At 36.4% G+C, this 24140-nt stretch overlaps 1 protein-coding gene across 3 annotated transcripts; it reads left to right on the plus strand.

Annotated features, from left to right (window-relative positions):
• The first annotated feature begins 1247 nt into the window (after window positions 1–1247).
• Window positions 1248–24107, plus strand: LOC100181851 (potassium channel subfamily T member 2). 3 transcript variants are annotated; one of them, XM_026838858.1, is made up of 30 exons: window positions 1248–1437; window positions 1862–1996; window positions 2491–2659; window positions 3461–3760; window positions 6649–6728; window positions 7950–8046; window positions 8517–8649; window positions 8707–8841; window positions 8905–8988; window positions 9573–9667; window positions 10095–10278; window positions 11553–11655; window positions 12774–12972; window positions 13535–13712; window positions 14491–14594; window positions 14976–15125; window positions 15436–15659; window positions 15987–16089; window positions 16451–16559; window positions 16914–17041; window positions 17806–17922; window positions 18070–18114; window positions 18589–18693; window positions 19523–19661; window positions 20046–20234; window positions 20627–20834; window positions 21530–21644; window positions 22161–22251; window positions 22903–23039; window positions 23322–24107. In XM_026838858.1, exons 4-30 carry the CDS (start codon window positions 3672–3674, stop codon window positions 23599–23601), a joined length of 3621 nt encoding a protein of 1206 aa, XP_026694659.1. In that variant the 5' UTR covers window positions 1248–1437; window positions 1862–1996; window positions 2491–2659; window positions 3461–3671; the 3' UTR covers window positions 23602–24107. The 3 variants fall into 3 exon arrangements, with proteins under 3 accessions (XP_026694659.1, XP_026694653.1, XP_002120561.3); XM_026838852.1 differs by lacking the exons at window positions 1248–1437; window positions 1862–1996; window positions 2491–2659; window positions 3461–3760 and adding an exon at window positions 5384–6424; XM_002120525.4 differs by lacking the exons at window positions 1248–1437; window positions 1862–1996; window positions 2491–2659; window positions 3461–3760; window positions 18070–18114 and adding an exon at window positions 5404–6424.
• The last annotated feature ends 33 nt before the right edge of the window (window positions 24108–24140 follow it).

Below are 24140 nucleotides of genomic sequence, written 5' to 3' on the forward strand. Positions count from 1 at the left end.
AGTTGGCGGCGTCACTCCACCAATTTACGTTAGATGGTCAAGTTTGAGGCCTGTGGTTAAAATGACTCATCGAGCTCTGAAACAGTAAGCATCAGTTGTACTCTAACAAATTGGCCTAGATTGATTTCCCAGGTCATAGGTTTAAGGGTCGTGGCCACAATTGGACACGCTTAAAAATAAGGCTGTTTTAACAAGTTTCCAGTAAAAATTGTGCTACCAAGATGATTCAATAGATTTTAATTCGAACTTTCATGAATTGGTGTAACCGGTTTTGAACCGGTTTTTGTACATTTGATTATTCTTAACACAATCGTTTTTTTCGAAATCCTGTTTAAAACAGCTGTATTTAATCTTATAGTTCAATTCTCTGCGTTTTTCCAATAATATTTAAATTTTAGGTTTTATTACTTTGTAATACAGTTTATATAGAAACTGTCGTATTTTACTTCGACTATTACATTTAAACAACACTGAAATAGAACATAGGATCGCTCATATATCCAAATTATGAGCTAAGTAAGTAATTTAAAGGTGCGGTTGTATAACGAATTGATTACACTTGTTCGTCGCTCCAATTTCTTGAGAAAGAAGTCACTGTAATATTTCAGTACGAGCGGGAAAATTTACGGAAGTTGCGGTTATAATTTTGTTAACATTACGCCTATTTTGCTCGATACTTATCTTTGCCACTCCTGGTTTTTAAATCCTATAGCAGCAAACAGTGCGCCTTTGTAGTTGCTAACGGAGATTGACCGCAACCACTTTTGCAATTCCGTTTCTCAACATGTAAATAGTTATTACTTTGCGGCTAAATCTTTGCGGTTTGATCATTAAAAGGTTTATATATGGCGGTATGATGTGTTTCCGGACACACCTATATTGATACGATTTAATCTCAGTAAAAGAGTATGGTATACAGATACATTCGCATATATATACATACAGTGGGGTGGGGTAAGATGGTGTTTACGATCTTTTTTAGGGTTTTATCTGGTAATATGCAGTGATTACTTACTGGTAATCCTCTCTTACCCCACAGTACAACAAATGCGTTAATATTTCCCGTCTACCTCTTGCATATTCACCATTTTGTTATAACAAACACAATATACAAATATGTAATTGTAAACTTTAATTGGTCGCTTGTGTGCACCCACAAAATTTATTTGAATGACAATTAATTATTTTAGGGTTATAGGGGACCAATAGTATTTATAACACGGATGTTCTACACTATTTACATTGTGCTCGCTTATTACGAGTTACCACGTATATGTAACTTTGTCGCTAATTAGACATGGCCACGGGTGTTTAAAATGCAAGGGTTAGAGTTGTTCCCTTTGCACCAGAGGTTGCGGTTTCGAGACTCGACGCTGCTATCATTGTCGGCGTTTTATAAAGCATTGTGGGCGTGTCCTAGAGCAAACCACTTTAACGGTAATTGCTACAAACCAATGCTTTCTTACAGATTGTCTAAATCTTTACCCATGGTACTATGCATGATAATAAGTAGATTAAAAAAAGCTCGCTAAAATATATGTTCTGGTTTTCATTTGCCATTTATTCAAAGACGTAATAGATTTATATATGAAATCAAACAGTAACTTAAAGTGGTTTTAAAATACGTTTTATCCGATAATGGTGTTTATAAGCCAATGCTTAAGACAAGCAAACAGAAACAAAACTTCATACTGCATTTATATATCAACGTATACAGTTGGGTGGGGGAAGATGGGACACCTTTTATTCCATTTTCTCCAACCGTGTTCACGATCAGGATACTTGAATACAATGTGCTGAAGGTGTCCCGTCATCCCCATCCTACTATATATATAATATATTTAATTTAACTTTCGGACAGGTCAAACGCGTCTTGTATACGGACGAGAATGTGTTGCGGTGTTGACGAAATGGGCTCCGATCTACATTCATGAATTATTGATACGGGAAGCATCCTTCTTGAGTCTAAGATGGTACCTCTTGCTCTTAACTGCAGGTGAGTCGAGATCTGACGTGATTTTGAAATGATATGCTTGGACAGTTGGTTGCGACGCATTGAACAGTTGGTTTCTTGTGCTTTAACTTGCATGCTATATTTGGTGCGCCTGTAACGGACCGCCGAGTTTTTATTTGTTATTTTTTATTTCTGGTAAAGATAATAAAAATAAAAAAGTTTAAAAAAGTTGTTTAAAAGTTAGTTTTTGGTCGGAAACTTTGGTTTAAGTAACAATATGTATAAAAACTCATTTTACTATATTTTTTTCATATTCCAGTTAGCTGATTTCCTAAAAACAGATATAGCAGAATAGGTATATAGTAGAAAAAAACAAAACGTATAACGAAATAGATGGAGAAAAAGTAAAATTTTACCTACGCCCCATAGCTTAAGGCCGAGCCATACCTATCAAAATTTAAACCAAACCAGATTCAATTTTCGTTTAAAGTTTGATTAAATCATGGGTCGATTTTTCTCATCAATTACCATTGCAGCAGCAGACGCTTTGGTCTCGTTTTCCCAAGGGCACAACGGTCAAGTTACTGTAATGCGAACTTGAGGCAATCGAATTGTTGATTTCCCACTATGTGCATTTTCTTTAGTACATTGGAATATCTAGTTTGCTTTTACCGCTTGGCAGAAATCTAGAAGCATTTGATATAGGTGAGTTACGTTTACGTATATAGTAGGGTGGGAGAAGACGGGAAACCTTTAGCACATGATATCCAGATATCCTGATCGTGTTTTAAACAATTAACAACGGTCTATGGAAGTTGTGAGGATATGATTTATAATTCATTGGATGGTCTCCGTGAAGAACTGTTTCATCTATCCCCACCCTACTGTATATTAGGTTGGGGTAAGATGACCAATGCTTTGCAAATTGTTAAAAACATGGATGGGAAATATGGGATATTAAAGATATATTCATCTTGGCCACAGTACCATATATATATATGAAACTTATGTTGGTATATAAAGTCAGGAACTTTTAAATCCGCGATTAGATTGTAGATATTGCTAAAATTAGTTATTGTTTTACCGTAACACTATATATAATAAATATAACAACATCAGGACATCAGGAATAAGTTAAACTAGGGTCTATACTTTATCATATATAGCTCCGCGTGTACATTGTTGTTTGAATAATTGCCCCACAAAAAATATTTTAAAATGGTATTTTGGGCTAAGATGGGATACTATACGCACCTCTAAATCCCCCAATTCTGTTTTTAACCATTAACAATACTCTTTTTAAGTCGCTGGACTGTATTCTCTGTACCAAATAGGACGAGAAACAAGAATGTTTCATCTTATTCCACCTTTATTACGTTATATCATTATTCTATTTACCTGCCGAGATCAAACGCCAGTTGCTTGTGACGTCACATTGATTGTGTGTCGCCCTGACAGGAAGTATCCACGCTTTTATATTTATTCAATACACGGCTGTTATTCTAGGAGTGTTTTGAATCGGTACACTGGAGGCTTATGGTTTACGCTTGTTCGTGTATAACTAAGCGTGTCTTGTGTCGCGTGTTGCCCTACTATTACGATACAGCTACCGAAACAAAGAAAAGAGCGGCTGCTGTCAGACCACGCACCGGCGAGGGAAATTGTCGAATAATAAGCAGTATTATGATCGGGCTTAACTTAACTCTGTAGCGACACAATGGACGCTACGACGCTGTTAAAAGGTATTCAGCTAACTCAAGCTCAAATTGATGATCGGCAAAGGACAAACAGCACTCGCAATAACAAGTAAGTGCGTGAGATAAATTGTAAAACATTGTGTTTTGTATATACGTATTAGCTACTCACTCAGTCAGTTATGCAGTAACTCTAGCAATACGAGTGGTCGGTTCCTTCCTTTTTGTTTTTGTCTTTAAGTGTAATGCTCAAATCACGTTTCGCCTATGCGTTGCATTTATACACACTAGCAGTATATTTGTACAGTATATATTTTTATTAACATATATTAGGTTGGGGGAAATAGGACACCTTTTCATTCTATTTACTCGTCCTATTTGGTAGTAAACAAAGAGCATTCAAATAATTATAAAACCGTGTCTTCACGACTTCCATAGACCGCTGTTGAGTGTTTAAAAGACGATCAGGGTACTTGGATATTATGTGCTAAAGGTGTCCCATCTTCCCCCACCCTACTATAGGTTTTATAGTTAAATGGTGTATTCTGATTGTTGTTGTGTTTTTACTACGTGGAACTTTATATAGAGTGTAGTGTTACAGTATTAATAAGTTGCAATTAGCCTTTATATTGGTGGCTCTAAGGGGCGTACAATGTAAAATGAGTATACGTTTCCGCACTCGTAGTACTACATACACTACATAACCAACCTAATGCATTATGTAAGTCTCATGGGTAAGATACTCGCGTAATTAGATTAACCAGGAACTTTAAATATAACGATGTAAAAATAAGTTTACGAGTTTTCGCACCGGAATCTACATTTTGATATTCAATCATGTTTTGCAATTACTTTTGGGCAAATATTTATCATAGGATAAGAAAGACGGTCAATTTTAGCACACAATATCCAAATATCCTGATCGTACTTTAAAAAATTGCAACGGTCTGTATACGGGACTCGTGAGGATACGGTTTATAATTCTTTAAACTTTCTTTACTGCCAAATGAACATGAAAATAGAATGAAAGGTGTTCCATCTCCCCCCACCCTACTATACTTAGTTACATCATTTATGTGCCAGACACCGACATCTGTATCTTCATATAGTAGGGTGGGGGAAGATGGGACATCTTTAACACATAATTTCCAAATAGCCTGATCGTGTTTTAAAAAATTAACAACGGTCCGTGGAAGTCGTAAGGATACGGTTTCATAATTCTTTGAATTTTCTTTGTTTACTACCAAATGAAAAGAGAAAACAAAATGAAAAGGTGTCCCAGCATCTTCCCCCACCCTACTATATCGATTATTACAGCTGGAACATTGAATAGCCCGATTGTATTATATCGCAACCGCTCGGTCCGGCTAAATAAATACGTACCGTCGTAAGAATAGGTGTTTGTCTATTTCCCCAAACGCGAGAACATTTAATGTGTCCGTTCGACACTTATTCCATGAATTGAATTGTTGGTGTAAAACCCCCGTTTTTAAAAGGCGTTGGCGAAAACGGTTTAGTTTCTGAATAAATTATATTAAGTTTCACGGCCGTTTAAAATTATTGTGAATAAAGCAATACATTGTAATTGGTACTTTAGTAGCGTATTTATCAACTTTTATAAACTTAAAAAAAATCACGAAAATTTGAATAAAAACGAATTAGAATTTTGATAGTTACTGATGGAGTAGAGTCGTACATTTCCCAAGTTGCATTTTTTTGTATTATTATGTACCGAAATGATGCAATGTCGATGTACAAACGTCATTAATACGCGGTTCCTAAGTGATGTCATTTTGTCATGGTTGTCCATATACGCTTTATTATTGTCATTCGTATAGATTTAACAAATACATTTTACCTCGATTTTAAGCCCACTGAAAATTTGGATATTTGCGTTTCGTTTTTATAACACATATGTCATGGAGCTATATCCGTGTGCGGTTCGATCGATACTGTCTTCTGTTGTCCCGACAATGTTTCGGCTGTCACCTAGGTTACATTACCATTTTTCTCCACAAAAGGCCCAAAAAAGTAATAAATTTTTAATGAGAGCTATAACTACGTTATAACTTGTAAGATACTCCCACCGCGGCCTAAAAAAGTGTGATTTTCTTGCTATTTCATCTTAGCGTAGATATTTCCGCTTGCGGCGCTACTGCGCGAAAAATCTCAAATATTGTAGCCATGGAAACATGTGCTTTATAGCCAATGGCAATTACGGAGCCTTGGCTACGTATAACACTAACGATTTTGGTATTAGCGGCCGTGTATCGACTTATGTCGAGTAAATTAAGTTATCTGACAATATTGCTGAAGGCGCTTTTCGGCTTTCACGTTTTGTGTTTAACTTTGAACACAGTCGCTAATGTTTAATTTAAGAAATAAAAATATGATGTCTTTTTTCTTAACCCGTTGAACCGACAAGATAATATGTCAGCGCGGGTTCATCTTTTAACCTTACCTTGTCTAGCTTCGCTCGCTGAATAAACATTTGTAGCTGGTGTTTCGTATAGACCGCCACAGCCAGGGGTCGGCAAACATAGTGTATCCAGAACGGGAAAGAAAATCGTTATTTTGCGTTTTGGGCCCCGACGACGTCTCGTTTTCTGATGGCCTCATTTCGTCGAAACAAGGTGTTTATAGCAGCAGATGCGAGCGCTGAACCTCAAGCTTTTAGCATAGGAGGCAAAATGGATTCAGATATAATAAAACTGCAACAGAATGGAATAGGCGAAAGCGCCTCCGAATCAACGTGCTCTTTAGACCGGTCTACCAGGTAGAATTGAAATTAACTGTTCATCGCTTTACTTGCGAAGGCGTCACGTCAGTGCCTTGACGCACCGCTGCTTATAAAAAATTAAAAACTCATTTCAGATCACTTCCAAAACCTATATACACCTTCGACTACTCAAACCCCCGATTTTGCTTGTCGCCAGCAGTACAGATTCGCTTGCAGGCCAGAATAGGATTTCCGTATATTAATATGCTTTTTCTTTTTAGAATGAAGCTAAAGCTTTTTGTAAACGAAAGCACGATGGCAGAAAGACTACGTTATTACTTCGTGAAAAATCAAACGATAAGTGAGTACAAACTATATATATATATATATATATTTCTTATAGGATGGTGGGGTAAGATGGGACATCTTCTAACTGTTTTTCTTTCTCCGTTGTGTGGTAAACAGAGAATAATTATAGATATGTACAACCATAACCTCGTGACTTTATTAAAGCGTTGTTATTTGTTTGTTTTGGACACGATAATAAACTATGGAGATTTAAGTTCTAGTGGTATGTCTCACCTTACCCCACAGTATTATATATTATATGTTTACTGTAGATACATAGTAGAGTGATAGGGTAAGATGGGACACCTTTAGCACAAAATATCCAAATATCTTGATCGTGTTTTAAAAAATGAACAACGGTATATGAAAGTCGCGGTTTTATAATTATGAGGGCACGGTTTTATAATTTTAATTTTTTTAAATATTCTTTCTTTACTTTCAAATGGGACGAGAAAATAAAATGGGACGAGAAATATAGAATAACAATGTGTCCCATCTCCCCCATCCTACTATGGGTAGGCATTTGTGTTATTTTGTGGCGGAGTGAAATTACAGCAGTGGTGATGTAGCACGCTACAAACGTTTTGGCAAGGGTTAGTAGCCTACCGTTCTGGTTCATATCAAAAATTTTCCCTCCTGTTCGCAGACTGCAAGTTCTTCACAAAGCGTTGTTATATTAAGCAGGGAAACTACCTTTATTGTGCAGTTTCCAATATACTTAGAAATGATTACTGTTCAATCATTTGATACAAAGGCATTTTTAGACTGATTACTCTTATAGTGTGTCAAGTAATTTTACTCCTTTCTTAGAAGTTTTTTTAGAACTTTTATGATCACATTTTATTATTTTAAATCCGCAAACAAATTATGTGCGTTTTTAGTCTGATTACTTTCATGGTTCGTCGAGTTATTTTACCCCCTTCTTAGAAGTTTTTTCAGAACTTTTATGATCACATTTTATCATTTTAAATCCGCAAACAATTATGTGCGTTTTTAGTCTGACTACTTTCATGGTTCGTCGAGTTATTTTACCCCCTTCTTAGAAGTTTTTTTTCAGAATTTTTATGATCACATTTTATTTTCTTAAACCCGCAAACAAATTATGTGTGTTTTTAGTCTGATTACTTTCGTGATTCGTCAAGCTATTTTACCCCCTTCTTAGAAGTTTTTTTTAGAATTTTTATGATCACATTTTATTTTCTTAAACCCACAAACAATTTATGTGCATTTACAGGTCTCCGAATCCGCCTGCTCAAATTCCTACTCAAGATATTTACCGTGGTTCTGTACATTTTACGAGCAGCAATGGAAGATCGACACCGAAGTACTTGGTTAGCTTAATTAAATATTTTTATAACTTTAATGAAAAAATAGCATATCGGCGCTGTCGCACGGTTGGTTAGCGCGCCTGCCTCTAACCCAGAGGTAATGGGTTCAAGGCTTGCCGCCGCTACCGTTGTGGGTGTATGTGTCTTTGGGCAAAACACTTAGCGGAAAGCGACAGTCGTTGTAACACGGGTGTACTGTTTGAACAACTTATGCCAGTATATGTATACTGTATACGTGTATAGTATAGGTGAGGGGAAGATGGAACACCTTTTTATTCAAATTTCTCGTCACATTTGGTATAGTAAACAAAGAACATTCAATGAATTATAAAGTCGTATCCTCACGACTCGCATGGACCGTTGTTAATTGTATAAAAAAATTACGATCAGGAATTTTAGATATAATGTGCTAAAGGTGTCCCATCTTCCCCACGGCAATATATAATTTAAAAAAAATCCTATTTATCTACCAGCTGTGGCATGTGCGTACGAATAAACACAACAGACGGACCAGATCAAGTAAACCCATACTGGACGGACCAATACACGTTTTCGTGGACGTTAATTGTTTGGGTTGATCGGCATACAGTTATATGGATAGTACAGGTAAACACAACTTGATCTGCTTCAGCTGTTTCCTTTAAACTTTATCCTTCAACGCAGGTGGTTTTGGCATTTGTGAGTTGTTTTCACGAGGTATTGAATACTTTTGTGCATTACAAAGGCAACTTATCACAACAAGTTTTCAGCTTCACTTGGTTTATTGAAGCGGCATGTTCTTTCACTTTTATGGCAACTGTAAGTATATTATTTGCAATAAATTACGGAACAATGCCTAAATATAACTCGTGTTTTGTCTAGGTTTTCTGGGAGCCTCTACGCTGTTTGTTTGTGCCTGTTTTCCTGAATATTTGGCTGGCTAAAAGTGGATTGGAAAGCATGATAGTAAGATTGTTGTTGTCCTTTATGCATTAAACATACATGGAAAACAGAATTAGGTGTTTAAACAGATGATTTCCCTTTAGAAATACTGTTGTGCATTATATTATACAAACAAACTATGAGAACACATATCTGGATCGCCTATCATTAGATTTATTTTCAAAAAGGAAAAACACGAGCAAAAAAAGTTAAAGCGTTTATTGAATGCAACAGACATTTTTTTCAATTTAAATTATCAAATCGTAAAAATGAGGCTAAGTAACGGAATTGGTTGTATAACTTACTTTACCATCGTGTGGCGGGGAAATTATAACACAGGTTTTCTGTTTTATACACCTCGTGCCAGCTTATAAGTTACCATCTATGTAACTTTATGGGTGTTTATATGGCTGGTAAATTAACTACCCCATTAGTGACCACTAGATTGAAGCAATTGTCGTTAATTATCTTGCCCAAGGACACATGCGCCCAAAACGGTACCAGCGACGAGCCGTGAACCCATTACCTTTATATGCAACCCTATAACTACAGAAACAAATGTATTCACTAAGCCATGTCTTAGTTATGCTTTAAATTGTGTTTTCCAGAATGATTTGCACCGAGCCGCACACAAGCAACAAAGCGCCATGTTTAATCAAGTGCTGGTTCTTTTATCAACTTTAATTTGTTTATTTATGACCTGGTATGTTCATGCCTCAGTGCCCTTTAAAATATAATTAAAAAGCTAACTTATAATTTCGGTAATTTAAACCGGCCTTACGTATAAAATAGCGTTGTTAAAAACTTAATGAAACATTTGTGGTTATTATGTGCTAACTGTATCCATCTCACCGCACAGTAATATATTTTACTGCTTTATAGAAGTATAGTACTGTGGGTAAGATGGGACATTTTTAGCACATACCATCCAAATATCTTGATCGTGTTTTAAACAATTACCAAGGTCCGTGAAAAAGGTCTATGAAAGTCGTGAGGATACAGCTTTGTAATTCCCTAAACGTTTTTAGCTTACTACCAAATAGAACGAGAACAAAAAATAAAAAAGACGTTTCCATTTTCCCCACCCTACTATATCTGTAATGAGGTAGATTTATAATTTATAATTTTAGCATTTGCGGCGTCGAGCACCTGGAAAGGGCAGGAAAATATCACATGGATTTGTTTGACGCTTTCTGGTTTGTCGTTGTGACATTCAGCACCGTGGGATACGGAGACATTACACCGACAATATGGCCGTCAAAGCTACTCGTGATCATCATTATTTTTGCTGCTTTGAGCATTATTCCAAGCCAAGTAAGAACACGAGTTTTGAGATTTAAGGTTTTGCGGTCAAATTTACGTTTCAGATTAACTTTGTGTAATACGTCAGCTGGTGGTTGCTATTTATATTTCCTGGTGTCTGGATAAGATTTCTAAATCATGTCCAATAAAAAACCCTTTAACAGATATTTCTTTTGGCAAACCTTTAGTATAAAGCAGTTATAACACAAATTAAATACAAAAACGAAGATCAAAATAATTAAAACAAAGATAAGAATTGAGGGAATTAGCAGCAAAGCGACAGGCGTTAAAACACGCTACTGATAAAAACTACTTAAGTAAAAGAGTCAAATAAAAGCGTGGCTGCTAAACCCACAATGCAGTACAAATGAACTTATATGAATTGTATTTAATTCAAACAAATTAAAATGAAATTGGAAAACTGTTCGTTAAAACAGCAATATAACTTTCAAAGGCGGCAATTAAAAAAGCAAATCAAGTTTCACATTACATTTTATTTATGTTTTTTGACTTTGGACCATTTCCAAGAACCGTCTAGACTTTAACCGCAAAAACATGCGGTTCAATTATTCCATTTAAAACAACTCTTCTGCACCCGTGACCATGAACTTCACCGAAACGCATTTTCAGTTCTATTCTAAAATGTCGAAGCTTTGACGTTGTTGTGTTGCCAAGTTAACAGCTTTCGTTGTGTTAGAACTCATTAAATATTTAAACCTTTTATGCCCACTGTAACCTTCGTTATTATTAATGCCTACTGATATTTTCCTGATATTAAAGTCTGTTAAATTATTCATTACACTTTTGTGCAAGACCACAAAGCAGTGTTGAACTCTGTGTTTACACCTTGTGTCGGCCAATGTTATTCTCTGTGTTACAAATGTATAATTGTTAATAGTTATGCTATATGGGATTTAATATGTCGTAAACGGCCTTTGTATTCGCCACGTGAAATTTACCGTACATTTAGCTTACCGAATTATGTGTTACTATAAAGACATAGAAGTCATTTATATAGCTATAACCCTAGCGTTGCATGGCAACGACAGTCGCTTTACACGGGTGTTCTGTTTGAATGAATGAATGTAACTTACTTTATCCTCGCGTGGCCGGAAAACGACAATCGTTATAACACGAGTGTTGATACACCTTGTGTTAGCTTACGAGTTACCACGTATGTAACTTTGTAGGCAATTACTTGTTTGCATTTTAAAGGCTAAATTCTAAACAGCAAAATAGCACTACTGGGTTGGAGTAATGTTTATGATGTTAATATTATATTTCAGCTTGAACAAATCTCATTCTTGTGGTCGGAGCGGTTAAGACAAGGAGGGGAGTACAGCAGACAGCGAGCTAAGACTGAGAAACATGTGGTAGTTTGTGCTACAGGTAGGATACGTGATTGTAGCGGGTGGACTTTGAGCCTATTGGGCACGTAAGTAAAACATCGAACGGGCAGAATACTTCTTCGGACGACAAATATTTCATTTACAATTCATTCACGAACATGAATTCGTATTCTTAAGTAGTAAAAAGTTCAAAGTACGACTCGCATGCTAGAGGACTTAAAATATAAGTCCCAATTTGGTAACGTTCGTAGAAACATCCGTGAAGTCCCAATTTGGTAACGTTCGTAGAAACATCCGTGAAGTCCCAATTTGTTATCGTGAGTAGGAACATCCGTGTTATAACTACTGTCGTTGCCACGCCAGGTCAAAAAGGTACATTTCCCATTCGAAATTTATTGCTATTTATACTGTATAGTTTACCCATACAGCGACTTGCAGGGGCTATAAAAGGGTGCAAATCTCTCTTTACTTTAATAAACTTGTTGGTAAAATATGGGCTTTCCATTTATTCGTTCATACAATTTATTTATGTTGCCATATGCATTGATTCCAGAAAACACAAGTCATGCAAATTGCCTTTAAGACTAACCCTAATGCTGATGCAAAATTAATCAAGTTAAATAATTCATACAACACAAGCTAAAAGATGTTGCGCGCTCAGACAGCATAAGCTTTTGGGCTCGTGTTAAAATGTTTTGCATTACAAATAAAATCGATTCTGCTAAACGAAGTTACATGTGCATTTCGAATTCAATTTTCAGATCGTTAGATTAATGAATCTAATTATTAACACTTCGTAAATCAATTGTCAACTGCTTGAAAGTTACAATTACGCAATCATTTTGGCGTAAACCGCATAATCACATTGATTTGAACTCGCTTTAAAGTTACTAGAGTATTAAGCATAGCGTTGACTCTGTGTTAAACATGGAGTGGGGTGGGGGAGATGGGACATCTTTTCAATATATTTTCTACCACCAATTTTCCAGTAAACAAAGAACATTCAAAGATTATAAAAACCTACCTTCGCAACTTCCATTGACTGTTGTTAATTGTTTAAAACACGATCATGATATTTGGATATTATGTGCTGTCCCATCCTACCACAAAAGTACTATGTGCACGCTGTTAGGTTCTTTAACCCTTTCACTTTTTTAGTTCTACGAATGGATGTCATTTTGGATTTTCTTAATGAGTTTTACGCCCTGCCCTCTTTGCAAAAATACTACGTTGTCCTGCTGTCCCCCTGTGAGTTGGACGGCCCGCTAAAGAATTTCCTACAAGTGCCCATTTGGGCCGAAAGAGTAATTTATATCCAAGGCTCCCTACTTCGTGAAGTTGACTTAGTAAGAGTCAAGTAAGTGTTTAATATAACATATTTTTTATTTACCTTTTCGAAAATGATAGCGAAGATCATGTTATTGAAGAACAAAAGAAAGAAATTAACAGCAAAACATTAGTTGTTTAAATACGCTATGAATAAAAAGTGTGGGAAAGAGTGCCATTTTAAAACATGGCTGTGGCGCCTAAGCGCTGTTGTACTTTAGTTACTTATACCAGGATAGGGTTGGATTGTACACGTTATCTTTTTTTCCGTCCCATTTGTCAGTAAACAATTAATATTTACAGAATCATATACCAGTCCTTGCGAATCCAAAAAAAATGTTTTAATTGTTTAAAACACAATCAAAAAAATTGAGATTCAAGTTGTATGAGAATAATAGGTATAGAACAGTTTAACTCGTATAAGGAATTTATAAAAAAAATAATTTTATTTGTCTACTCGATTACGAAAAGATTTAGAAATATTTTGAAGGAAATGACATGACATAGCAACAAAACAACAGTTGTTGCAGCACGTTAACAGATAAAAACAAACTTATTTTGATTTAACATTTAACATATTCATTGTTTCTTAGAATGGATGCGGCCGAGGCCTGTTTTATCCTGACGTCACGACAGGAGGTAGACAGAGTTGCCGCAGATGAAAAGACAATTTTAAGGGCAATGGCTGTGAAGGATTTTGCGCCTAAGTGCCCTCTCTTCGTGCATATATTACGCCCTGAAAGTCGGCTACATGTACAGTTTGCTGACACGGTATATTTATTAACCATTTAAAGATATATTTAGGTGGGAAAAGACAGGACACCATTTCATTTTATTTTCTTGTCCAATTTGGTTGTGAACAAGGAACATTTAAAGAATTACAAAATCGATATTATGACAATTTGCATAGAACGTTGTTAATTGTTTAAAACACGATCAGGACATTTGGATATTACGTGCTAATGGTGGCCGTCTTTCTCCACCCTACTGTATGGAATGTAACAGTTTTATATTGATTATTAAAAAGCATTAAGTGTAAGAAGTTTTCCGTGCCAAAAAACTGTTTGTTTTGGCTATCTTAGAAATGTAGTATGAAAATATGGTGGAACGTGTTAGTCCCATATAGTAGGTTGGGGTAAGATGGGAATCTTATATTCTGTTTGATCGTACCATTTGTTAGTAAACAAAACACATTTAGAGAAATCTATATCAATATCCACACGAATCAAAAATGGCGTTTTTATTTGTTTTTTTTTATATATAAAAAAAACAATATTAGGGGAAATGTAGAGTATTGTGTACCACCGGTATCCATCTTACCCCACGGTGCTATATATTCTATGTATAAAACGTGTCTATTTCTCGTTTAACGTGAATAAGGTGTGGGATTCCACTTGGGAATTATGTATTACTCATTCCTTGCGTACTGGCCTACTGGGACACATAGTGTCATGACATATACGTGTTCTATAGTGCACTATGCATAATGGTATTATACACCTCGTTTATTAATGTTTACTGATAAAAAAACCACATTATATACTCAAAGGTGCTTTGTGATGAAGAATTCAAGTTCGTACTGTTGGCGATGAACAGTTTTATACCCGGTATCTCTACTGTGATAACGTTACTGGCACACACTTCAAAAGGCCAGTAAGTATAGCGACTATCAATCTTTTTCAGTTTAATTTTTTGTAGTTTTCCGTGCCCAAAGAGTATGGGTTCACGGCTCGTCGTTGCTACCGTTGTGAGCGTGTATTCGTCCTTGGGTAAGACACTTTACGACAATTTGCTTCAACGCAGTAGTCACTTTGTGGGTTGTTCCAATTGTCAGCGATACAGAAACGCAATCACCGCGGTAACTTGTAAGTTACATACGCGGTAACTTGTAAGCAAACACAATGTGTAAGAAAACGATCATTCGTGAACGACGATAGTTTTTCGCCCACGCGGGTGTAAAGCAAGTTAACAGGTTTCCGAGGGTATAACAGCCAAGCTTTTTAACTGACCCCCTTCCACGTAATTTTTTTCCAGGGAAGGAAATAACTTAAACTGCCGATGGAAAAGAGATTTTGGACGGAGCGCAGGAAACGAAATCTATAGCGTGGTGGCGCAAGAGAGCAAGTTTTTCGGGGAGTACGTTGGTTCAAGTTTCACCGAAGCTTCAGTGTCTGCACACTCCAAGTAAGAGGAGCAACGATAATGTAACATTGCTTAGTATGTATCCCTATCTATTTAATGTGCTAAAAAAAACGTGTAGGCGTGTTACTTATACGTGATGTACGTACATTCGAATATCAGTGTGTTTGTCTTTGGGCAAGACACTATCGTTTGTTTCAACCCATTTGTTCTTCCCAAGGGCTCATACACCGACAGCGGTAGTAGCATCGAGCCTTGAACCCACAACCTTTGGGTTAAAGGCAGGTGCGCTTACCGCTGTGCTACGGCCGTAACGGCGCCGAAGAAGGATAAATGTATTTTGAATTTTTGTTAGGTGTGGAGCAACTCTCATCGGAGTCGAGCGCTCCGGGGAAATCCTCATCAACCCCGGTCCTAAGTTCACACTGGATGAAGAAGATGTCCTCTTCTACATCTGCCTTACCCAGGAGGAAGATGCGATCATCGTGGAAGGGATGCATGAGCAGCAGCACTCTGAAAGTCGGAGGAGCAAACGAGAGTCCGCAGGATCAATACGGAAGATTGATGCAGATGAAATTGGTGATTATGTTTTTCCGAATAATAAATTTAGTTAAATGTTTCTTATTTATCCTCACATGGCGGGAAAACTGCATCGTTATAACACTGGTGTTCTGTTTCACACATCACCGCTTACACGCCTATGAATTACCATGTATGTAACTTTGTGGGTGATTAAATATTATTTTTATACGCCTAACCTATTTTTTACTGAACTACGACACGTTTTATAATTCTTTGAATGTTCTTTGTTTGCTACCAAAGGGGGCAGAAATATAAGCTATTACCACAACAGTCTAGCAAAATTAGGTAATGTTATAATTTATTCGAATAACCTATTTTTTGCAGTAAACCAAAACATGCTACTGACTACCCAAGTCAGCGCATCCCAAAGCGAAATCTTTACTGACGAGACAGCAGAACCATACATTACTTCAACAACCTTGAGAGAGTAAATACCTATAAGTTAAAATTAAATGATTGAATGAACGTAATTTGCTTTATCCTCGTGGGGCAGAGAAATGACCGTCGTTATAATACAGGTGTTCAGTTTCACATATCTTATACCCGATTACAAGTTATCGCATATGTTAACTTTGTAGGTAACTCATTTTTTTATGTACATGGCTGACAATTAAAAACAACTGAAGGGGCCATTTGGTTGGAACAAGAGCCGTTAAATGTCTTGCCCAAATGATACAAATGGTAGCAGCGTCGAGCCTTGAACCCACAGCCTCTGGGATAAAGACGGGCGTGCTAACCGCTGTCCAACAGCGTTAAAAATTATAGAATTAATCCCTTATATTTTTTAGGACCAGAATCGGCTTCCCTCCTGTGTCTCCATATATCGGACACTTAACGCCAACTATGTGCCATATTCTAAGGGACCGAGCAAAGCTGTGTTGTATGCGAATGGACAGGGTAACGTATAGATAAATAAGTTTGTTAAATCCGTGAAAAATGTTTTATATACGAACCGAACCACCGAATTATAATAAACATTGTAAATTTTGTAAAAGTCATTTAAAACAAGGGAAATTGTATCCAAATCGGATTTTTAACAATTGTTTACTAAATAGTTATGCTTATTACTATATATAGTAGAGTGGGAAAAAACGGAACATTTTTTTGTATATTCTACTAAATTGATTAAGAAATAGAGTTTTTTGTATTCTACTAAATTGATTAAGAAATGGAATAAAAAGTTTCCTATTCCCCCACCCTGCTATACTTTATAATTTCCATGCAAAACATTTTCTACGTTATTATATACAGCCATGCGAGCATTGCCGCCATACATCAGCTTTGCATTACAAGTGGTCCACTGCCCCCATCATTATAACAGCGGAGTTTGCAGCTCAAAGTCTCTTCAACGTTCTTATTCCCTTGCGAGCTCACTACAGGTATAAGCTGTACTTTATGTGGTATAGCATGGACTACTCAATACAGCAGTTTAGGTGTATTCATAGGCCTTGTATTATGTAGGCCATGTATATAGTAGTATAGGTTTGGTTAAGTGGTCCATGTTTTTTTTTCACTTTTATCTTATTATTTGGTTGTAAGTAAAGAACATTTACGAGTTACATGAAACTCTATATCTTTGCAAGTTTTGGTACATTAGTAGTTGCTAAAAACACAGGAAATGTGAGACATTATAAAGTAGAGTGGGGAAAATGGGACATATTTTTGTTCTATTTTCTCGTCTTATTTAATGGTAAACAAAGAACATTTAACAAACTATAAATCTGTTTCCTCTCTTCTGCCATAGATCATTGTTAATTGTTTAAAACACAATCAGGATGTTTGCATATTGTGAGCTTAAGGTGTCCCATCTTTATATGTGTTACCAAGACACTTAACGACAATTGCTTCAACCTAATGGTCACTAATGAGTTGTCCAAATTATCAGCCATACATAAAAAAATGAAAAAAAATCCAAAAAAAAAATAATCACACACAAAGTAACATACATGGCAACTCGTAAGCTGGCACGAGGTGTTAAACCCGTGTGATAACGACTGTCGTTTTCCGGCCACGCGAGGATAAAGTAAGGTACATTCATTCATTCATTCATTCAAAGTGAATCCAATTCGGGCATTTTGCACATAATAACTTCATTCATGTTTAGTTAAACAGAATTACCAACTAATATGCATTTCTTCTAAAGACCTATAGGTTCCATACACCCTGTGGTATTACTGCTCGAACACTCTCCTGAAAATGCATTCCTGAATGCTATAAGCTGTTTCCCAATGACTTACTATATGCTGGGTAACATGAACGGGTAAGTACGTTTGCAGTCAGCAATCTGTTTCATAGTCTTGTCCTGTTCTGACCGGTTTTAACCTGAAAAAATTTCATCATTGCTCATAACACGGTGCGTGTATTTAACGCTTAACTCCATCGTATTTATGATTATCTGCCGTGGCAGTTACGGAAGTACACGTAGGAGTTATCACTCCTGCCGACAGACTACGTAAGTTACCTCAAGCATGACGTAACGATTAATGACGTATGTTGGTGACGTAACTTCAATGTGTTTGCCTATTTTCATGTCGTTGGCCTACAGTCTTATTTTCAGTAGCATGTATTTGTTTAAGCTCAAACGCACGTGTATTTACTATTAGCAGTATAGTAGGGTGTGGGAGAAGATGGGATACCTTTAGCACGTAATATCCAAATACCCTGGTCGTTTTTTAGCAAATAACAACGGTGTATGGCAGTCGTGGGGGTATGGTTTTATGGTACTTTGAATGTTCTTTGTTTATTTCAAATGGGACGAGAAAATAGAATAAAAAGGTGCCCCATCTTCCCCCACACTTCTATATTTTTTGTGGCAGGTATACCACGCTGTAAAATATATGTCATGTTATAATTTAATCTAAACAATGTATTGGAAAGTTCAGTGCAATGTATTGGAAAGCATTTTAAAGCATTCCAAATATTTTAGATTGGATTCGTTACTGAACGCTGGAGTTACAGAAGCGCATTCTGTAATTATTATTGACAGGGAGACTTCTATGTATGCAGAAGAAGCTTACATGGCGGATTCAAGGTACGTATGGCCTTTACTGGAACGAATAGATTATTGTTGTAGGAATATGACTGTACAACCCCCTCTTTTTGTATAGTAGTGTGGGGGAAGATGGGACACCTTTAGCACATATTATCCAGATATTCTGATCGTGCTTTAAACAAATAACAACGGTCTATGAAAGTTATGAGGACATAGTTTCATATTTCTTTGAATGATCTTTGTTTACTACCAAATGGGACGAGAAAATATAGTTAAAAAGTGTCCCATCTTCTCCCATCCTACTGTATAATAACTTGTTTTAATTAAATTCTTGTTTTAATTACATTTTCGTAACTCAGCGTGAGTTCACCCACGGCCTACTAGAGAATGGTTATCTCTAGTAGGCCGTAATTCACCATTTGACAACAGTAAGTATAAAACAATTTACTATATATTGGGTGCAACAGCCACGCTATTTAATTGACACTATTTCCCGCACTTTTTATCAACTGTAGTTTTGCTGTTGATTCCTTTCTCTTCGTTCTTTAAATATTATGATCTTCGCTATACCATTTTCAAATAGACAAATTTAAGTCATATTATGTTATCTTATCATAACTGTTGTATAGTAGGTTGGGGTACGATGGTCCATGTTTTATTTTATTGTCCCATTTATTAGTAAACCTTAAATGTATAATATTCAAATACCCTGATCGTGTTTTAAACAATAAATAGCAGTCTATCGGGGTCGTGAGGAAACAGTTTCTTAATTCTTTGACTGTTTTTTTTTACTACTAAATGGAGCGAGAAAATAGAATGAAAAGGTGTCCCATCTTTCCCCATCCTACTATACATATGTATTTAATAGGCAATTGGTCGCAACACAGACGATGTTTCGCTTATTTCCTCGAGTACCAGCTTGTCTTGAGTTAACACACGCCAGTAATATGAGGTTCATGCATTTTGTTCCACCTAACCCTAATGTTGATGCGGACAATTATAGAAAGGCAAGTTAAAAAACAGTGTGTGCTAATACTTATAACGTTTTGTTTTGTCAAAATACTAATACGTATACCTTAAAGAAAATAGGTGACAGTTCAAAAGGCATATACCAAACATTTTTTTCTTTAAAAAATGTAACCTTTTTGCTCCAACGCTGGGTCACTTATGGGTTGTCTTAATGGTCAGCCATGTATTTAAGAAAAACCACAAAGTTACATACGTGGTAACCCCCTAAGCTAGCACGAGAGGTAAGGAACATAATTAAACGCCCGTATTATAACGACCGTCGTTACCCGGCCACGGGAGAACAAAAGTTACATTCATTCATTCAATATAATAAATCGTCGAAGAGAGATAGAATAAATCGTTGAAGTTGTTTTTTCACGCAGGTTCGTGACCGAGAAAAGTCGTGCAGTCTGCCATATTTGTTCCGTGAGGCATTCGTTTCCGGCAAAGTGTTTAGTTCAAGCATGCTCGACACCCTACTTTACCAATCCTACGTAAAGGGATACCTTTGTACGTTACTGCGGGTAATGCTGGGGTTACAATACACTTCTGGGTCCGGCCATTTGACAACAGTAAGTATGAATTCGGCCCATGTTATGAACCGTGTTACGAAAATGGTAGTAAACAAAAAACATTCAAAGAATTATAACTGCATCGTCACGACTTCTATATAGACCGCGGTTAATTGTTTAAAACAAGGTCAGGATATTTGGATATAGTAAAGTGGGGGAGACGGGAAACCTTTAGCATATAATATACAAATATCCTGATCGTGTTTTAAACATTTAACCGCGGTCTATAAAAGTCGAGACGATACCGTTTTATAATTCTTTGAATGTTTTTTTTGTTTACTATCAAATTGGACGAGCAAATCGCATAAAAAGTGTCCTATCTTCCCTACCCTACCATATTATGTGCTAAAGTGGTTCCGTCTTCCCTTACCCTATTAAAACTTCTCTTTTAGCACAAAGTCACGTCGCACCAACATGGGAAAACATACCACGAAATGTTCAAAATCTTGAGCCGAAAATCCGGGAGTATAGTGTTTGGGATATATCGGTACGAGGAAAGCGCTTCTGCTGCATCTTCTCTCACCCATTCTTTCGTTATGGACGAAACGAATAAAGAAGGCAGCAAATCGCTGTCGGTGGCCAGGGCTGTTCGGACTAGCGGTGAGTATAAAAATTGGCAATTTTTAATCTTATCTTTTAACTATAGCACAGTGGTTAGCACGCCGTCATTGGGCAAGACACTTAATCGTTGTTGTTGCTCCAATCCAGTGGTCACTGATGGGTTGTCCAAATTGTTATACATAATATATAATGATAAAAAGTAAGCACGCCTGCCTGTAGCCGAGAGGTGATTGGTTCAATGCTCGTCGCTGCTACTATTGCGAGCGTTTATGTCATTTGGCAAAGAACTTGATCACAATTGTTCAAATCCATTAGTTACAAATGAGTTGTTTAAACTGTCATTGATGAATAATCCTAAAAAATCACCACCCACAAAGTTACATACGAGGTAACAAGTTGTCTGAACAAAACATCCGTGTTATAACGACTGTCATTTTCCTGCCATGCGAGGCTAAAACAAGTTACTTTCACCTGGCATTGTTTCCCGCACTTTTTATCCATAGCGTGTTTCAACAACTTTTATTATTATGCTGTTGATTTCCTTTGCTATGTATTTTAAATAACGTGATCTTTCGCACGGCCTACTATATAGGCTCTTTAATTTCAAAAGTAAAATGTGAAATATCCGGCTGTATCTCTAGCAGGCCGTGAATCTTCGCTATCGTTTTCAAAGACAAATATAAATACTTAAAAGGTATGTAATGTTATATGACATTCATTCCTCTTACTTGCAGTAAAAGGTGCAGCTTTGGTTGGTGAAGTCGAAGACGACGCAAACGTGGATACTCCGAAGAGACGAAGACCGAGTGCCATTAGTCTGTCTGCCATGAAACAGAACTTCCGGTCAAGGTGAATGCAGTCACATTTAAACTGATTTCGTATATGGTTACTATACGAGTTATACACTAGTCAAAAGTAATATAAAAAGTTTATAATAATAAATAAATCATTTAAAAAGTTTTTGTGAAGGTGTTATAAAAACAGTATTTTTATGTTAAATATAAAAAGCGAAGTAATACACGATTGACAACTGTAAACATATAGTGGGGAAAGACGAGACAACTTTATCACACAATCTTTAAATATCCTGATCGTGTTTTAAACAATTTACAACGGTCTATGAAAATAATGAGGATACGGTTTTATAATTCTTTAAATGTTCCTTAATTGTTTACTACCAAATGGGACAAAAAAAAGAATATAAGTGTGTCCCATCTTCCCCTCTAGTATACTACCTGAACGCGGTAGCACCACGGGTGATGGGCCAATGAGCCAATCTTGGCCTAAAACCTAGGACCCATGGCGTCACCCACATGGAATAGAATATATCAATAAATCCTGTTTAAATAACAGAATTATGCTTAGATTTACTTCCACGAAACGTCAGAGCATTCGCCGTCTCCACCAAATACATTGTTCGAAGTCGGAGAGAGAAAACTTAGACGACATGATCAGGGTTGGTAACGTTAAAACATAATTTCTAAATATATCAAACTTTGAAATTTATTCTCACACTGTTAACTTCTTAATCACTTTTTTCTTTTTTCATTCATTTTTTATCATAACATTTTAAAATGATAAAATGGCATTTACCCATATTTTCTGTCTATTTGTATTTTTCTTATTAAGCCTACCATTTTTTTACAGATAACTATGTATTTTTCCCGATTACTAAATCATTTTTTTACCATAGGAATTGCAAAACGTGACTGAATCTTATTATACAGGAATGATATTTTCACCCGTGTGTATAAACACATAGTGAGGTGGGGTAATATGGGACACCCTTTCATTCTAAATTTCGTCCCATTTGGTAGCAAACAAAGAAAATTCAAAGAATTATAAAACCGTATCCTCACGACTTCCATAGACCGTTGTTAATTGTTTAAAGACGTTTATAAATATTTTTTTCTCGTCTTAAATTTTAGTAAACAAAGAATATTTACAGAATTATAAAATCGTATTTCTGCGATTCTAAAAGAGCATTTTAATTTGTTAAAAGTACGAGTCAGGTGCTATAGCGCTATCGTACCCACAGTGCTAATATAGCTACGGTTACCTTTCTACATTTCAAAAAACAATAATTTTTAATTTCTAATATTATTAGTCACGAATGCGAGAACTTGACCTTGACAGTCACCCACAACCAACGAGGCACACCGAAGATTTTCATAAAAACAGTCAATTCGGTTACATCTTGTTGAACCCCCCGCCTGAAACAACAGTCAAAGACGGCGACGTGCTGTAAGTTTATGTCTCAATTGCGCATACCACTACATTTGACCACATACTAAAACAATAGGTATATATAGTATAGGGTGGGGGTAGACGGGACACCTTTCATTCTGTACTTCTTCGTCCCAATTGGTAGTAAACAAAGAACATTTAATGAATATATAAAACCGTATCCTCACGACTTTTATAGGCAGCTGTTAATTGCCTAAACACGTTCAGTATATTATATGCTAAAGGTGTCCTATCCTATCCCATAGTACTATTATACCTGTGCACCTTTCGTAAATATAGGTACATGATGAGCCCCGAGGTGACCTGTGAAAGTCGCGCCGAGTCCCACCTTAGCAGTGCCAGTGGGGACAGCCTTCTGTCGTCCATCTCACGTCTTCATGAACCTACGAACGCAACTTCAACCAAACACGTATTAGACGACGCAAAAGCGACCGCGGACAAACTCTGGAACAACATTGTATTAACACGTGAAATTTCCGTGATTGACGAAGAAGGCGATACTACAGACAACGAATCCGACAAGAAATTTTTACCGAGAGATAACAACCTAGTCGTATAAGTGATCCTATGGAAAAAAATTCAAATAATTTTTGGAAGTTCCCAATTTTTGAAAGGTATTTCAATTTTTGAGCTTAACCAGACACACAGCTGCGTTTTAAACCCACAAAAGCCCGCCAATTACGCTGCATCGTGCAGTCTTGGTCGTTATATTTTCTATATTCGCAATGAGAGCTTAACTGCCATATAGGCGTGCTTGTGAAAAGGGCTTGTCGTTCAGTATACAGGAAATTGCAGTTTTGTATTGAGTTTTAGCAATACCGTTAAATGGTGCATTAGATATCTAACGCTACTTAAACATATAACGGCTCCGTAGATCAGCACTTTACTTTTTAGAGCACTTTTGTAGTGATTTACCTCTTTTACTGGCTATACCATACAAGTCCCACTGAAGTATCGCAGTAGGTCCAAAAAGTTCAATTATTCGTAAAAACTAATTTTAACTTGACGTTTATTTTTACCCCTATGGTCTTTTTTCTTGGATTCCTTACCTGTTTTTAATAAATTAAAAAAAAAAATCGATTTCTAGATTACCTGTGC

This window comes from Ciona intestinalis, chromosome 1, assembly GCF_000224145.3.
Source record: "Ciona intestinalis chromosome 1, KH, whole genome shotgun sequence".
Lineage (NCBI taxonomy): Eukaryota > Metazoa > Chordata > Ascidiacea > Phlebobranchia > Cionidae > Ciona > Ciona intestinalis.

What these genes read in the sequence shown, in the direction of transcription:
- LOC100181851 (XM_026838852.1), top strand. Translation starts at nt 6,258, where the DNA reads ATGGCCTCATTTCGTCGAAACAAGGTGTTTATAGCAGCAGATGCGAGC. An exon ending in CGTGAAAAATCAAACGATAA is followed by an intron (nt 6,729 to 7,949) that starts GTGAGTACAAAC and finishes GTGCATTTACAG; the next exon opens with GTCTCCGAATCCGCCTGCTC. An exon ending in CAGGGCTGTTCGGACTAGCG is followed by an intron (nt 20,835 to 21,529) that starts GTGAGTATAAAA and finishes TCTTACTTGCAG; the next exon opens with TAAAAGGTGCAGCTTTGGTT.